The sequence below is a fragment of the Calidris pugnax genome, unplaced genomic scaffold, assembly GCF_001431845.1.
Source record: "Calidris pugnax isolate Ruff unplaced genomic scaffold, ASM143184v1 scaffold324, whole genome shotgun sequence".
Classification (NCBI taxonomy): domain Eukaryota; kingdom Metazoa; phylum Chordata; class Aves; order Charadriiformes; family Scolopacidae; genus Calidris; species Calidris pugnax.
Genome location: NW_015091153.1, coordinates 147,140 through 162,645, shown reverse-complemented (window position 1 = coordinate 162,645; position 15,506 = coordinate 147,140). Strand labels below are relative to the sequence as shown.

The following is a 15,506-nucleotide window of genomic DNA, read 5'->3' as shown; positions in this document are numbered from 1 at the left end:
GTCCCCCCCGGGGGGGCGGGGACACGCTGCAGCCTCCGGCACCTGGTGACACAACAAGGTGACAACCCCACACTGGGTCACCGGGACGCCGTCAGGGGCTGTGGGGGTCCTGCCCGGGAGCCCCCCCCGCTTCCCAAAAGTCTGGCAGGAAGGAAAATCCCCCCCCCATCCCTAAATTCCAGAATTTCCCCCCCTCTCGGTGGGGATGGGACAGACGGACACAGGACTGGTCTGAGCTGGGGACATGTCCCATGGTGTTTCCCCGCAGAGATTCGGGGGGGGGTTCCATCCAAATTGGCATCTTCGGGGGGGAAAAAGACCCATTTTTGGAGTTTTTCTGAGAGAAGCAGAAATCCGAGGGCTCAGGAACACCCCGAGTCCGTGTGTGTGTGTCCCCCGCATCTCCCACCGCCCCACCAAAACACCTTCTCCTTCCATGCAGCCCCATTTTTTGGGGGGGGGCGTGTGTGAAGAAAGTCAGGATTCGAGGCAGCCAGGCCCCAAAAAACATCCAGAAAAAAAAAAAAAAGGGGCTGAGTCAGCGCTGGTGGAGGGTGGGGATATTTTGGGGGGAAACCGCAGGGATTTGGGTCTGTCCGACCTCGGCCGCTGGGGCTGAGAAGCCCAAAGTAGTGTGAAACCAGAAGGTTTAGGTCCAAAACTCCTGCTGCTGTGGGGTTGGTAGTTCTCCCTCGGAGAGATAAAACTAGCTGGGGGTTGGTTTTCTCCCTTTTACTGGTGGAACTGGTGGCTGAGCCCCCCGGGGACTGGTGGGGTTGCTTGGGAGTCAGGAGATCTCGTTGCCGAAGACCTCGAGGACCAAGGGGGTGAGCTGCATGCTGTGCTCGGGCTGGAAGGAGAGGCAACGGTACTGCTTGGAGTGCTCCTCGTTGAGGCTCCTCAGGTCGGCCAACTTCTGGATCATCTTGGCGTAGAGGAGGCGGCTGCCGGGAGGAGGGTGACGGCAACGGATGTAGGTCTGGAGGATCTCCGAGAGGCGATCCTGGAGGGATTCCACCAACGAGGTGTCCTGCACGCCGGGGCGATCTGGGGTGGAAGGGCAGCAGGGAGATGGGGTGATTCAGAGAATCATGGAATGGGTTGAGTTGGAAGGGACATTAAAGCCCCTCCAGTGCCACCCCCCTGCCCTGGGCAGGGACACCTCCCACCAGCCCAGGTTGCCCAAAGCCCCCTCCAACCTGGCCTTGAAACCCTCCAGGGATGGGGCAGCCACAGCTTCTCGGGGCAACCTGGGCCAGGCTCTCACCACCCTCACACCAAAGAAGTTCTTCCCCAGATCCCACCTCAATCTCCCATTTTTTGGTTGAAAACCCTTCCCCCTCGTCCTATGGCTCCACTCCCCAAACACCATCCCTGGAGGGATCTAAAAGCCAGTGCTGAGGGCCATGGGGCAGTGGTGGGTTGATGGTTGGTCTTGATGATCTTCAAAGTCTTTTCCAACCCAGAGAAGTGGTGGAATCGCCAGAGAATCACAGAACGTTTTGGGTTGGAAGGGACCTTAAAGCTCATCCAGTTCCATCCCTTTTAGTAGCTGGGACATCTTCAAGGAGACCAGGTTGCCCAAAGCCCCCTCCAACCTGGCCTTGAACCCCATCTCTGGAGGGGGGTGTCTCCCCAGAGCGGAGCAGAGGGGCAGAATCCACCCCCTCCCCCTGTTGGCCATGGGGCTGGGCTACCAGGGGCTTTCTGGGCTTCCAGGGCACGTTGCCAGCACATTGGAATAGGGATCGATATTGCTTCTTTAGTGTCATTAATGTTAATTATTTCACCGAATTTCACTGAATTTTTTTAGAGTTGGAAGGGACCATAGAGATCATCTAGTCCAACTCCCCTGCTGAAGCAGGATTGCCTAGAGCTAGAGCATTTAGTCTTATCCTATTAAATCTATTTCTATTTCAACCCTCTTTGTTTTCCTTTATTCCCCTCCCAGGGTGGGGAGGGGTCAGGTGATTGGAATTCCGGGTGATGGAATAATTATCTCAACACCAATAAATCGTTATGGGGTGTTCCAACCATAAGACCTTCATCTCCTGTGCCCCTGCCCAAGTGAGAGCCACCTGTGGTGGTCCCCAGGGGTGCATCTGCTCATGGTGGCTGCCCCGAGCTCGGTGGGGTTTTGGGGGAGACAGAAAACACCACAGTAGCCAAGGGCTAATGTGGGCATTTGGTAGCCCAAACCCAGCAGGTTTTGACGCCAAGGAGGGACGAGTGTCCTCCTACCTGGGGACAGGATGCAGATGGCCATGAGGAGCACGTGCTCTTCTTCGTGAAGGTTCAGCTTTTTCAAGCCAACCTGGAATTTAACCAGCGGCTCGAGCAGGTCCATGCTGTGGCCAGCTGGGAAGAGAAGGGGACCTTTAGCACAGGCTGCTCTGGACCAAGGTGTCCCACGGCTGAGGGACGCACGTGGAGCTCGGGGTTTGAACATCTCCAGAGCAGGAGACCCCCCACCCTCTCTGGGCAGCCTCTTCCAGGGCTCTGCCACCCTCACGGGAGAGAAGTTCCTCCTCGTGTTGAGATGGAGCTTCCCGTGTCCCAGTTTGTGCCCGTTGCCCCTTCTCCTGTCAATGGGCACCACTGGGAATTGTCTGACCCCATCCTCTTGGCCCCAACCCCTCAGATATTGCTCAGCATCGATGAGACCCCCCCCTCAGCCTTCTCTTCTCCAGCTGAACAGCCCCAGGTCCCTCAGCCTTTCCCCAGCAGAGAGATGCTCCAGCCCCTCATCATCCTCCTCTGGACTGTCTCCAGCAGTTGCCAGTCCTTCTTGAACTGGGGAGCCCAGAACTGGTCCCAGTCTCCACCTGGGGCCTCCCCAGAGCAGAGGAGGGGGTGACCTCCCTCCACCTGTTGGCCACCCCAGGAGACTATGGGCCTTCTTGGGCACACATTGCTGGCCCGTGGACAAGCCATTGTCCCCCAGGACTCCCAGTTCCCTCTCTCAGAGCTGGTTTCCAGCAGGTCACCCCCAACCTCTACTGGTTTGGGGAGGTGACTCCACCCCAGGGGCAGGACCCTGCATTTCCCTGGTTGAACTTCATTTTCGCTTCTGAATTTCGGGAGGGGGTGACGTTCCGTAGCCTGTGGGAAGGAGGAGGTTGCCCTTTACCTTGGGTGACATCGCTGACCCTGTACTTGAAGTCGTTGCTGCCGCAGGTCCAGGTCATGTCCTCCAGCGTGAAGGACTGGTTGGAGCGCAGCATGATCACCTCGATGGCACTGGATTTCAGCAGGGCGATCTGGTCCTCTGCTGTCAGGTCCCTGGCCAAGGAGGGGGGAAAAAAAGGGTGAGGTGAGACCCCTCCGGAGAGCAAAATGGACACAAACCGGCCACCCAGGTGCCTGGTTCTCCACCAGTAACCCCATCCCTTTACTGGGGGCACCCCAGCTTCTCCCACACCCCAGGTTTCTATGTGATTAAGCAGCAGGTATTTCTGCTAAATCACAGAATCACAGAATTGTTGGAGTTGGAAGGGACCTTCTAGAGATCATCGAGTCCAACTCCCCGGCCAAAGCAGGGTTGCCCAGAGCACATCACTCAGGAGCATCCAGGTGGGGCTTTGATCTCCAGATTTGGGACTCCACACCCTCCCTGGGCAGCCTCTGCCAGGGCTCTGCCACCCTCACCCCAAACAAGTTCTTCCTCACATTGGAGTGGAACTTCCCATGGTCCAGCTTGTGCCCGTTGCCCCTCGTCCTGTCACTGGGAACCACTGGAAAGAGTCCGGCTCCATCCTCCTTCAACCCACCCTTTAGATCCTTGGAAGCACCACTAAGGTCTCCCCTCAGCCTTCTCTTTTCCAGGCTGAAGAGTCCCAGCTTCTTGAGCGTTTCCTCATCAGGGAGATGCTCCAATCCCTCCAGCATCTTTGTAGCCTTTTGCTGTCCCCTCTCCAGCAGTTCCCTGTCTCTCTTGAACTGGGGAGCCCAGAACTGGTCCCAGTGCTCCAGTTGTGGCCTCCCCAGTGCAGAGCAGAGGGGCAGAATGACCTCCCTCCACCTCCTGGCCCCACTCTTCCCCACCCAGCCCAGGACTCCATTGGCCTCTTGGCCACAAGGGCCCATTGCTGGCTCCTGGAGAGGTTCCCATCCACCAGGAGCCCCAGATCCTTCTCCTCAGAACTGCTTTCCAGCAGGTCCTCCCCGAACCTCTAGTGGTATCTGGCGTTCTTCCTCCCCAGGTGCAGGACCCTCCACTTGCCCTTGGTGAACCTCATGAGGTTCTTCTCCGCCCAGCTCTCCAGCCTGTCCAGGTCACCCTGGATAGTGGCCCAGACCTCTGGGGTGTCAGCCAGTCCTCCCAGTTTGGTACCATCACTGAACTCGCTGAGGATACGCTCTGTCCCCTCATCATTGATAAATATGTTAAACAAAACTGGACCAAGTATTGACCCCGGGGGGACACCACCATTAGAGGCCTCACCTAAGATGGGTGTTTAACTTCTGGAGGAATTAGGTCCAGGGATTAGTTCTGGAATTAAACAGGACCTGAGGTCCAGCCCTTCACGAGCCAGGATGGGGACCACTCTCATGGCCTCCAGCATCTCAGGAGCTCAAGTGTTTGGCTGACAAGAGTCTGGGTGAAGCAGGGTAGAGACAGGAGAGGAGGAAGACCAGGAAGGAGAGGAGACAGGAAAGTTAGGAACAGACCTGGGAAGGGAAGAGAGCCCCAGGGAGAGCTTTGAAGATGAAAGAGAGGAAAAAACGACCTGGCTGTGAAGGGTAGGAGGGGATTTCCGAGGGTCGGAAAACCACCACGGGATCTGGGAGCAAAGGGCCTCACCTGAACCCTGGGATCATTTTGGCAAAGCCGATCACCTTCTGGATGCTGTAGCTGACCAGGTCGGCCAAGTGCGGGAGCATGGAGAGGTGGGAGAAGTCGATGTTCATGGAGGAGCTCTCCTCGTTTTCCTCGGAGAGGACCAGGTTGGAAAACATCTGGGGCTCCACGGACTCTGGGGAGAGGGGAGACGGTCAGAAGGTACCTCGATGTGGTATGGATGAGGGGAGGTGATGCCAGAGCAGTGAGGACACAGCCCAGTGTCACCTTCACACTCCTCTTGGCCACCCCGGAGGCCTCAGACCCACAGGGCTCTGCAGGGACCACCCTCCAGCCAAGAACGTCCTGCTTTGTGCTCGCAGAAAGCCCTCCAAGAGGGTCTTACATAAGTTTCCCCAGAAGAGGTAAAAAAAAGGGGCTGAACAGCCAGATTTAGGTAATTTAGGCATTTTTTAGGGGGGGAGGTGGTACCTGGAAATGTGCTGAAGGCGTCGGGGCCGAAGAGGTCGCTGGAGTCCTCTGAGGACAGGTCCTGGGTGAGGATGGAGGAGGACCTTGCTGCCTCCCTGCTGCCGGCGCTGCTCCTCACGGGGGGCTGGAGGAGAGAGCAGGAGATGAGGAGAGCAATTTGGTGGCCACCCTTTGCCCCCTGGCAACAGCCTCCACGGGGTTTTGGGATTAAGGAGCTCTTCTCTAACGAGAAGCGGTGGGGTGAAACCCCAAACAATGCGGGGAAGGCTGTGGACATCATCTGTCTGGACTTTGGGAAGGTCTTTGACACCATCCCCCACAGTGTTCTCCTGGAGAAGCTGGGGAATCATGGCACAGACAAGTGGCCTCTTCATTGGGTAAAGAACTGGCTGGATGGTCGTGCCCAAGAGTTGGGATCAATGGGGTCACCAGTGGTGTCCCTCAGGGCTCAGTTTTGGGGCCAGTCTTGTTTAATACCTTTATCAATGACCTGGATGAGGGGATTGAGTGCACCCTCAGTGAGTTTGCAGATGACACCAAACTGGGTGAGAGAGCTGATCTGCTGGAGGGTCGGAAGGCTCTACAGAGGGACCTGGACGGGTTGGATGGATGGGCCAAGGCCAACGGGATGAGGTTCAATAAGGCCAAGGTCCTGCTTTTGGGTCACACCAACCCCAAGTGACGCTCCAGGCTGGGGGAGCTGCCCAGCAGAAAAGGACCTGGGGGTGTTGGTGGACACCGGCTGAACAGGAGCCAGCAGTGTGCCCAGGTGGCCAAGAAGGCCAACGGCATCCTGGCTTGTATCGGGACCAGCGTGGCCAGCAGGAGTAGGGAAGGACATTGAAGTGCTGGAGCATGTTCAGAGGAGAGCCACCAAGGTGGTGAGGGGTCTGGAGAACAAGTCATCCGAGGAGAGGCTGAGGGAACTCTTTGGAGAAGAGGAGGCTGAGAGGAGACCTCATTGCCCTCTACAGCTCCCTGGAAGGAGGGTGGAGAAAGGTGGGGGTTGGCCTCTTCTCCCAAGGGAATAATGCCAGGAGCAGAGGAAATGGTCTGAAGTTGGGGCAGGGGAGGTTTAGATGAGATATTGGGAAGAATGACTTTCCTGAGAGGGTGGTCAGGCCCTGGAACAGCCTGCCCAGGGAGGTGGTGGAGTCACCATCCCTGGAGGGATTTATGAAATGTGTAGAGGTGGCTCTTCAGGGCATGCTCTAGAGCCCGAGATTGTTGGTTTGTGGCTGTTTGTGGGGTTTCTTGTTTTTTGCAGGAACATCCAGGTCCCACCTGGGTGGGAATGGGGGGCTGGTGCTGGCTCCGGACCTACCCGAAACTTGGTGAAATCGGCATAGGTGGGGTCGTAGGTTTTGTGATGAGCCTCCAGGAGGACGTCGATGACTTTCTGCTGCTCCTCTGAGAGTTTGGGCTTCAGGCTCTCCTTGAGGGCTTCCTCCTCCTTGCGCTTCAGGATCATCTCCCGCTTCCTCTGGACCTCCTCGTCTGTCAGGATGACTGCGGGGACAGGGAAAGCCTCAGAAACGGGAATCCCCCATCACCTCGTTAATTAATTATTAAACCTGCCTCAACCCCCATCCCTCTCCTGTCCTTGGCTGATGGGACACAGCTTCCCACGGCAAAACCGGGACAATTTATAGCCCCTTTGGGTGCGTTTAGGCAAGGATTGGGTGCAATAAGGCCACGTCGGTGCTGCCACACGTCTACTCCGTGCTTTTGGGTGAAAGAAAATCTTCATCCCACCAGAGGCAGTGGGTTCATCCGGCCCCAACGTCGTTCTTGGCGCCCAACAACAGAGGCAGCCTGATGGTGGCACTGCTCGGTCCCTGTGGCCGGCTACCAGGCCACAGTGGCCAGTGGCCAGCAGGGCTTCTGCGGCATCGTGGGGATGTTTAAGCTCAAGGGACACATAAGCACAGGATCAATCATAGAATTATGGAATTTGGTTGGAAGGGACCTTTCAGATCATCCAGTCCAACCATCAACTCATCACTGGCCAAAACTGACCAAAGCCATCACTGACCCATATCTCCAAGCCCGGCTTTTAGATCCCTCCAGGGAGGATGACTCTACCCCTGTCCTGGGCAGCCTCTTCCGATGGTTGACAACCCTTTTAGTGACAATTTTTCCCCCAGTATCCATCCTAACACCCCCTCCCCGGTGCAACGTGAGGCTGTTTCCTCTCATTTCTTGGGAGAAAAGACCAACCCCCCCCAGCTCCTTTCAGGGAGTTGGAGAGAGCGAGAAGGTCTCCCCTCAGCCCCCTTTTCTCCAGGCTGAACCCCCCCAGCTCCCTCAGCTGCTCCTCACAAGTTCTCCAGACCCTTCTCCTTGGTTCTCCAGCCCCTTCTCTTTGGTTCTCCACCCCCTTCTCCTCCTTCTCCAGACCCCTCACCAGCTCCGTTGCCCTTCTCTGGACTCACTCCAGCCCCTCAATGTCCTTTTTTTGTTATAAGGGGCCCCAAAACTGGACCCAGCCCTCGAGGCAGGGCCTCACCAGTGCCCAGTCCAGGGGGGGCCATCACTGCCCCAGTCCTGCTGGCCACACTCTTCCTGATACAGGCCAGGATGCTGGTGGCCTTCTTGGCCACCTGGGCACACTGCTGGTTCATCTTCAGCCAGTTGGTGACCAACAATCCCAGGTCCTTTTCCAGCCACTCTTCCCCCAGCCTGGAGCCTCCATGGGGCTGGTGGGACAGTTGGCCTGGTTGAACCTCACACCCTTGGCCTCATCCCATGGATCCAGCCTGTCCAGACCCCTCTGTAGGGCCTTCCCACCCTCCAGCAGATCAACATCCCACCCAACCCGGTGTCCTCTGCCAACTGAGGGTGGACTCCATCCCCTCATTCAGACCCCAAGCTCTGGGGAGCACCCCATACCCGTCCTCCAAGGGTTGGGTGTTTATGGCTTGTGTTTTGGGTGACCAAGGTGGCCAAGGGTTGGACAAGGTGATACGCATGGCTTCTACCATTTATTTAGGGAAGGGGACCATCCACAGGCAATCTGGTCTCAAATCTTACCTTTATAAAAAGAGCTTAAAGACGTGAGGGGCCTCAGAAGGTTGAAAGAGAGAAGAAAAGCACCAAGGAGCCATGTGGATCTCCCGGGGCTGCCTCGTAACAGAGTCACGCGTTCCCCAAAGCTCGTTAATACACACCGACCACAGCGAAAAAAAAATAAATAGCAGAGCTAATTCCTCAAGACGTTCTTAGCCCTTCAACTGGTCATTTAAAGCGTGTTATCTGATGGGAAGGCAGCTTTCTGCTGGCCTCGGGTCCCAGAAAGGCTCGAGCCGAGGTGGAATTTGGGCCAAGAGGTTGGCGAAGGGCGGTGGGAGCCACCGGAGGCAAGGAACCCTCTGCAGTTCCCTCTCCCTGCTGCCACCTTTAGCCCAGGGCGTTTTTCCAATACATTTTCAAACTTGCACAACCTCAGCGGGGACTGGAAGATCTCGGAGGCACAAGGGGAATGACGGGCCCGAAAGGTCGCTCCCACCAGTGGCAGGTTACGGCCAGCTCAGCGCCCTAACTGGGAACTGCTGGAGAGAGTCCAGAGGAGGAGGAGGAGATGATGAGGGACTGGAGCATCTCTCTGCTGGGGAAAGGCTGAGGGAGTCCTGGGGGACAACAGGTTGGTTGCCCACGGGCCAGCAATGTGCCCTTCTGGCCAAGGGCCTTCTAGAAACCAGCTCTGAGAGAGGGAACTGGGAGTCCTGGTGGGACAACAGGTTGGTTGCCTACGGGCCAGCGATGTGCCCCTGTGGCCAAGAAGGTCTCCTGGAGCAGCCAGTGGGTGGAGGGAAATCATCCCCCACTTCTGCCCTAGCCTGGGGAGGTCCCAAATAGAGACTGGGACCAGTTCTGGGCTCCCCCAGTTCAAGAAGGACAGGGAACTGCTGGAGACAGTCCAGAGGAGGATGATGAAGAAGATGAGGGATGGGAGCATCTCTCTGCTGGGGAAAGGCTGAGGGACCTGGGGCTGTTCAGCTGGAGAAGAGAAGGCTGAGGGGGGGTCTCATCAGCAATATCTGAGGGGTGGGGGGCAAGAGGATGGGGCCAGACTCTTCCCAGTGGTGCCCAGTGACCGGAGAAGGGGCAACGGGCACAAACTGGGACATGGGAAGTTCCATCTCAACACAAGGAGGAACTTCTTTCCTGTGAGGGTGGAAGAGGCTGCCCAGAGAGGGTGGGGGGTCTCCTGCTCTGGAGAGATTCCAAACCCCCCTGGATGAATCCAACCTGCTCTGGGTGACCCTGCTCTGGCCGGGGGTTGGGGGGAGATGATCTCCAGAGGTCCCTTCCTACCCCATAGCCTTCTGTGACTCTCTGAGGGCTTTCCAGCTGCTCAGCCCTTGCTGGTTTCCAAGCCTGAGCTAATTACAGAGGCTAATTATGTTTATAGCATGTGCTTCGAGCCCATGGGGAGCAGAGATGCTTCCTGGCCACCCTGTCAATGCTGGTGGCCACCAGGGGACATTTTCCTGGATGGCCACAACTCTTCCCTCCCTCTCGGCCGGTCTCTGGTGTCGGTGTCACACGACGACACTGAGCGGTGGCTCCCGGGGCCAGGAAACAACCCGTTTGGGGCAACAGGGAATTCTTTGTGCCTCGAGTCCCACCGCCTGTTCAGGGAAGCAGAAGGAGAGCTGGAAAGGCCACCTCCCTCCTCATCCTCCTCCCACCATCCCACCCCACCAGCTCCCCTCCTGAGCATCTCCGCTCCTCTCCTGACCCCTTCGGGAAAATCCCTTCTCTCCGGGCTATCTCCTTCCAGTTTCTGCTCCAAAATGATGATGGTTTGGTGTGGGTTGGTTGTGTTTTTCATTTTTTTCGCTCCTCCCCTTTTGGGGGATTTTCACCGCTGAGATCATAAAACGGAGCCTCGTGGGGAGGGTGCTGAGCATCACCGGCTCCTGACTACGACCAGATCCTTTTTCCTTGGAAAAGGGGAGAGAAAATCCACGGGGTGCTGACCCCAGGGAAGCCGTAGACCTCGCTGTGGCTCCAGGGAGGGAGTTGAGCTCCAACCACCTCCACCGATGGCCGAGGACCCAGCCACAGAAGGACAAATTCCCCACCCAGAACACATCTGGGGATCCTCCCAAGGGGAGTCACTCATTCCTGGCCACCTGGCACCGCGACAAGCACCAAAAGAAATCCCCCAGCAGCAAATAAGGAGATGGGGAAGGAATAAATTCAGTGTTGTGAGAGCCCTGCAGCCCAGGGGAGCCCATGGGTCCCTCCGGCCGCTCCATTTGGGGGTGCCTGATTTATCTTCCAACACCTTTGGACCCTGGAGGAGAGACGACCATGTCCCTACATGAATGTGCTGGAGACCCGTTAAAGGTTGGGGGAGAAGGGGCAGAGATGCTGAGAGGGGAATCCCCCAAAGGTTATGGGTGGTTGCAGAGCCTGGGTCTATCTAAAGGCTGGTCCATCCCGGCCCCAAGGGATGGACATCCCTTCCTGAGCTCCAGGCAGTTGGGAAAAGGCAATTTTGCTGGGCAGAAGGACTCGCTTCAGCATTTTGCCACCCAAAACGGCACCAGAGCAGGCAGGATAAACCCTTTTCCCTGTTTTAAAGCACACTCATGTTAAGCATCACCCTGGGAAAAACCAGAGGGAAGCGGAGAGGGCACCCAGAGCATCCATGGGCTGGAGATTTGCCCTCCTCGGAGCCATGTGAAGGGAAAACGCTCCGGAAAAGGGCAAAAGGAGCATTCCCAAATTTAAGTGTTGGGGCTGGGAGGTGGATTTCTGTCCCACCGATGGCCAGCCCCATGTGCTTGCCCTGCACTTTACCCGGCGCCGATAAAGGCAGGAGCAGGGAAAGCCACAACTATTTGCTAACGTTGGCTGCGGACGGCAGTGGGGGCTGTAAATCCTGCCCCATGGCCGTAACCTCGGCTTCCCTCCAGCCTCCACCTCCTCCCTCCCACCTCCTGTGGGGACCGTGGCCGCCCCACGGCTGTCCCCAGCTCCCCAGGGAGTGCCGGTGGCTCAGGGATTTTGCTCTCCATGAGTTTTCGACGCATACCATCCCTTCCTCGTTTGTGCCTCCAGCCCATCACCGTGGCCTCTGGTCTGTGGAGAGCCCCCATGGTGGGGTAGGGACCCCTCAGCACGGCTGCAGGTCTCAGCCTGGTGTGGTTTGGGGCTGGAAATGATGTCTACAATCACCCAGGCCACCCAACCACCCCAAGCTAGGGGAGATGGAGAAGGGTCTGCCTGCACCAGACCCCCCAGTTAAGGCAGGCAGGAGGTCTGCCGAGGCTCTGCCCTCTTCCTCCTCCTCCTCTTCCTCCTCCTCTCTATCCCCATCCCGCTCTCTCATTTCTGCTTCTGACTCAGACCCCACCAAAACCGACCCGGCCTTGCCCATGGGGCTCCTCCTCACCCTTCAACGACAGCCTGGGGAGGAACCCCCCCCCCCCCCCCCCCCCCAAGAGCTTCAAGATCCCTGATCCGGCCTAAAAATAACAGCAGCACACCTTGTTCCCCTTCATTTCACCAGCAGCAAAGTCCGTGGGGAGGCTATTTTTAGTCTCCTTAGGTTAAGTTTTGTTAATGCAGTAACAGTTTGCTAACAAGGTGGTTTACAAGTTAACTCCCGCGGAGAGGGGGGACATCCCTGGGACCCGGCACATCCCTGGGATCTGGAACATCCCTGGGACCCTGGAACATCCCTGGGACCCAACACATCCCTGGGACCCAACACATCCCTGGGACCTGGCACATCCCATCCCTGGAACCCTGACATATCCCTGGGATCTGGAACATCCCTGGGACTCTGGAACATCCCTGGGATCTGGAACATCCCTGGGACCCTGGAACATCCTTGGGACCCGGAACATCCCTGAGACCTCACACATCCCACCCCTGGAACCCTGACATATCCCTGGGATCTGGAAAATCCCTGAGACCCAGCACATTCCTGAGACACAGAACATCCCTGGGACCCAGCACATCCTTAGGACCTGGCATATCCCTGGGATCTTGGCACATCCTTGGGACCCAGCACATCCCTGGGACCTGGCTCATCTTTGGGACCTGGAACATCCCTCCCGGTACATCCCTGGGACCCCAGTACATCTCTGGGATCTGGAACATCCCTGGGACCCAGAACATCCCTGGGATCCTGGTACATCCCTGGGACCCCAGTACATCTCTGGGATCTGGAACATCCCTGGGACCCAGAACATCCCTGGGATCCTGGTACATCCCTGGTACCTGGCTCATCCCTGGGACCTAGAACTTCCCTGGGACCCGGCACATCCCGAAGACCCAGCATATCCCTGGGACTTTGGCACATCCCTGGGACCCGGAATATCCCTGGGATCTGGAACATCCCTGGGACCCAACACATCCCTGGGACTCAGCACAATCCTTGGACCTGATTCATCCCTGGGACCTAGAACATCCCTGAGACCTGGAACATCCCTATGACCCGGCACATCCTGGGACCCCAGCACATCCCTGAGACCTGGAACATCCCCTGAACCCAGCACATCCCTGAGACTTGACCCCGTCTGGGGTGCAAACACCCCCATTCATCGCTGCCGCTGAATTTTCCGGCCCTTCCCGGGTAATTAACCAGTACAAATCAACACGTTTCCCTCGTTAGCAATGGCTACGTTAAATGGACCGCGATGACGGGCTGCCATGGGCTCACACATCCTTGTATCCACCAAAAACATGGCTACACACGGTGGATTTCTCCCTTTTCATGGGAGATGGACACTGGTTTGAAAGAATAAGATCCAAGGATCTTTTCCTCCTTGGGGATCTACTCCATCTTTGGGAACAACTGGAAAATTAGGCTTTTTTTTTTTTTTTTTCTTCAGCCCCCTGCAAACACCTGCAGGTTCTGCTTTTCTGGTGGCCCCTGTGACATGGGAGGCTGCTTGCTCCCCGCTCGCCACGTAAGGCAACCAGGGGCCGCTTCCCTTTGCCAAATTTTTCAGGTCCATCAATCACAATGTCCTTGTCTGCGATGTTCCCCCATTCAGCAGAAGGCTGTTATTTTGGTTTGAACCCTCGGCGGGCACCAGCCAGCCTTTCCCCTGGAAAACCTGGGATGTGGAAAGCGTGGGGACGGAGGGGGAAGCGTGACAGCCAGATTATTTTTTTTTATATATATTTTTTTTATTTTTAAAAGCCGCTTATCTATAAATATAGGAGAAGAAAAATAAATATTTGGATGGCACTGGGGTGTTTGGATTGGGTTAAAAACGACTTTGCCTCCCTCTGCTATTTACTCAGGTCTCAGCTGCGCACGTGGCCGGCTGGATGGACCCCGGGGATGGGGAGAGGGGTGAGAATTAGGGATCCCCTCCCCCAAAATATATGCGTGGTAGAGAAATGACAGCAAAAGGGAATGAGTGACCCCACGGGGGAAGCTCCTTCCACTCTCCCTGCTTGGGTACGGGGGGGATGGTGTTTTTGCCGGGGCAGGATGGGAGGAAATTCATTTAACACCCCCAGGAGTTAATGAGAAACAGCCCCGGATGCTCTCCTGAAGCTGGTGCCACCCCCCCTTTCCCCCTCCAAAAACCAGTAAAACCACTCGGTTCCGGTAAAAAAAAACAACTCCCCGCCTCGCCAAGCACCGCAGGAACAATCATTAAACGAGCTCCTCGCAATCATTACCCACCACCTCCCCTGTCCCCCCTGCCCTTGGCGTCCCCTTCGGGGCAGGGAGGGCTCCGGGGGGGGTTTGAGGTTCACCCTCATGGAGAAGGACAAAGGGACATCCCACCCCCCCGGCAGTACTCACACTCCTTCATCATGCCGATGTCCACGCAGCGCTTCAGCCGACAGGCCTGGCAGTGCCGCCGGTTGTCCTTGGTGATCTTGCAGTCACCATTGAAGGGGCAGGTGAACATGGCTTTCCTCTTCATGCTTCTCCTAGGGAAAGGGAAAAAAAACATTTTGGGGGTCAAATCAACCCCGTTTTGGCCACGCAAAAGGGTTCTCCAAGCACGGAGAGGAGGTGGAAGCACAAATCAAGGTCTCCAGAGGGCAAACTGGTGGATGGAGAACCCTAAGAGGGTGCTGGAAACATCTCAGGTGGTTGTTCAAGGAGGCCACGTTGGAGAAGCCGTACCTGGTTGGGGGAATTTACCATCTTCCAGGTTTGGGCGTTGTTGGACGGCACAGAAAAGCATAACTTCTTACAAGGAGACAGCCCAGGGGGGTTCAACCACAGGTTAACCCCCTTTCTGGCTTTCAAAGGGGTGTTTTGAATCACAGAATCCCAGAATGATATGGGGTTGAAAGGGACCTCTGGAGATTATCTCCTCCAACCCCCCCTGGCCAGAGCAGGTCCCACCCAGAGCAGGTTGGATTCATCCAGGGGGGGTTTGAATGTCTCCAGAGAAGGAGACCCCACCACCTCTCTGGGCAGCCTCTTCCAGGGCTCTGCCACCCTCAAACTCAAGAGTTCTTCTGTTCCAGTTTGTGCCCGTTTCCTCTTGTCCTGTCACTGGGCACCACTGGAAAGACCGGCCCCATCCTCCTGACCCCCACCCTTGATGAGATCGCCCCTCAGCCTTCTCTTCTCCAGACCAAAAAGTCCTAAGTCCCTCAGCTTCATTCATCCTGGAGAAAAGGGGGCTGAGACCTTCTCACTCTCTCCAACTCCCTGAAAGGAGAATGGAACCAGGGGGGGTCGGTCTCATTTTCCAAGAAACAAGAGGAAACGGCCTCAACGTTGCGCCAGGGGAGGTTCAGATTGGATATTGGGGAAAATTTTTACGCGGAAAGGGTTATCAAGCCTTGGAATGGGCTGCCCAGGGAGGTGGTGGAGTCACCATCCCTGGAGGGATTCAACAGTTGGGTTGACGTGGTGCTTAGAAACATGACGTGATGGTTTTGGTCAGCGTTGGGTTGATGGTTGGACTCGATGATCCAACCCAGACAATTCCATGATTCTATGCACGAAATCAGGGCTGAGATGCTCCATCAAGGGCAGTTTCTTCTCTACTTTTGGGAAATACCATGTTTTTTCCTTTTTTGGGGAAAAAAAAGTTACCAGTGACTCTGCCATCAGTGAGCGAAGCTTCTCGCCGGATTTACAACCCTTTCTAAAGGCGTCGCTCGCTTTAAATGAAGAGTTAAAACCAAGCCCTGGGGACTTTCTGGGCTGGAAAATCCAAATGAAGGTGTTTGGAGAAAAAAGGAGTGGAGAAAAGAGGGAATTGGGGTATAACAGTGAGAAATC

The 15,506-nt window shown here is 56.3% G+C and overlaps 1 protein-coding gene across 1 annotated transcript in view; it reads right to left on the bottom strand.

Moving 5' to 3' along the window:
* Positions 1-38: 38 nt before the first annotated feature.
* Positions 39-15,506, bottom strand: part of VDR (vitamin D (1,25- dihydroxyvitamin D3) receptor) — a 60,842-nt gene continuing 45,374 nt past the window's right edge. Inside the window, exons 5-10 of the mRNA XM_014959298.1 lie at positions 6,597-6,781; positions 5,273-5,396; positions 4,805-4,976; positions 3,131-3,282; positions 2,242-2,358; positions 39-1,047 (exon numbers count right to left, since the gene is read on the bottom strand). Coding sequence (XP_014814784.1) covers positions 788-1,047; positions 2,242-2,358; positions 3,131-3,282; positions 4,805-4,976; positions 5,273-5,396; positions 6,597-6,781 — 1,010 coding nt within the window. The 3' untranslated portion in view covers positions 39-787. The remainder of the gene's footprint in view (positions 1,048-2,241; positions 2,359-3,130; positions 3,283-4,804; positions 4,977-5,272; positions 5,397-6,596; positions 6,782-15,506) is intronic.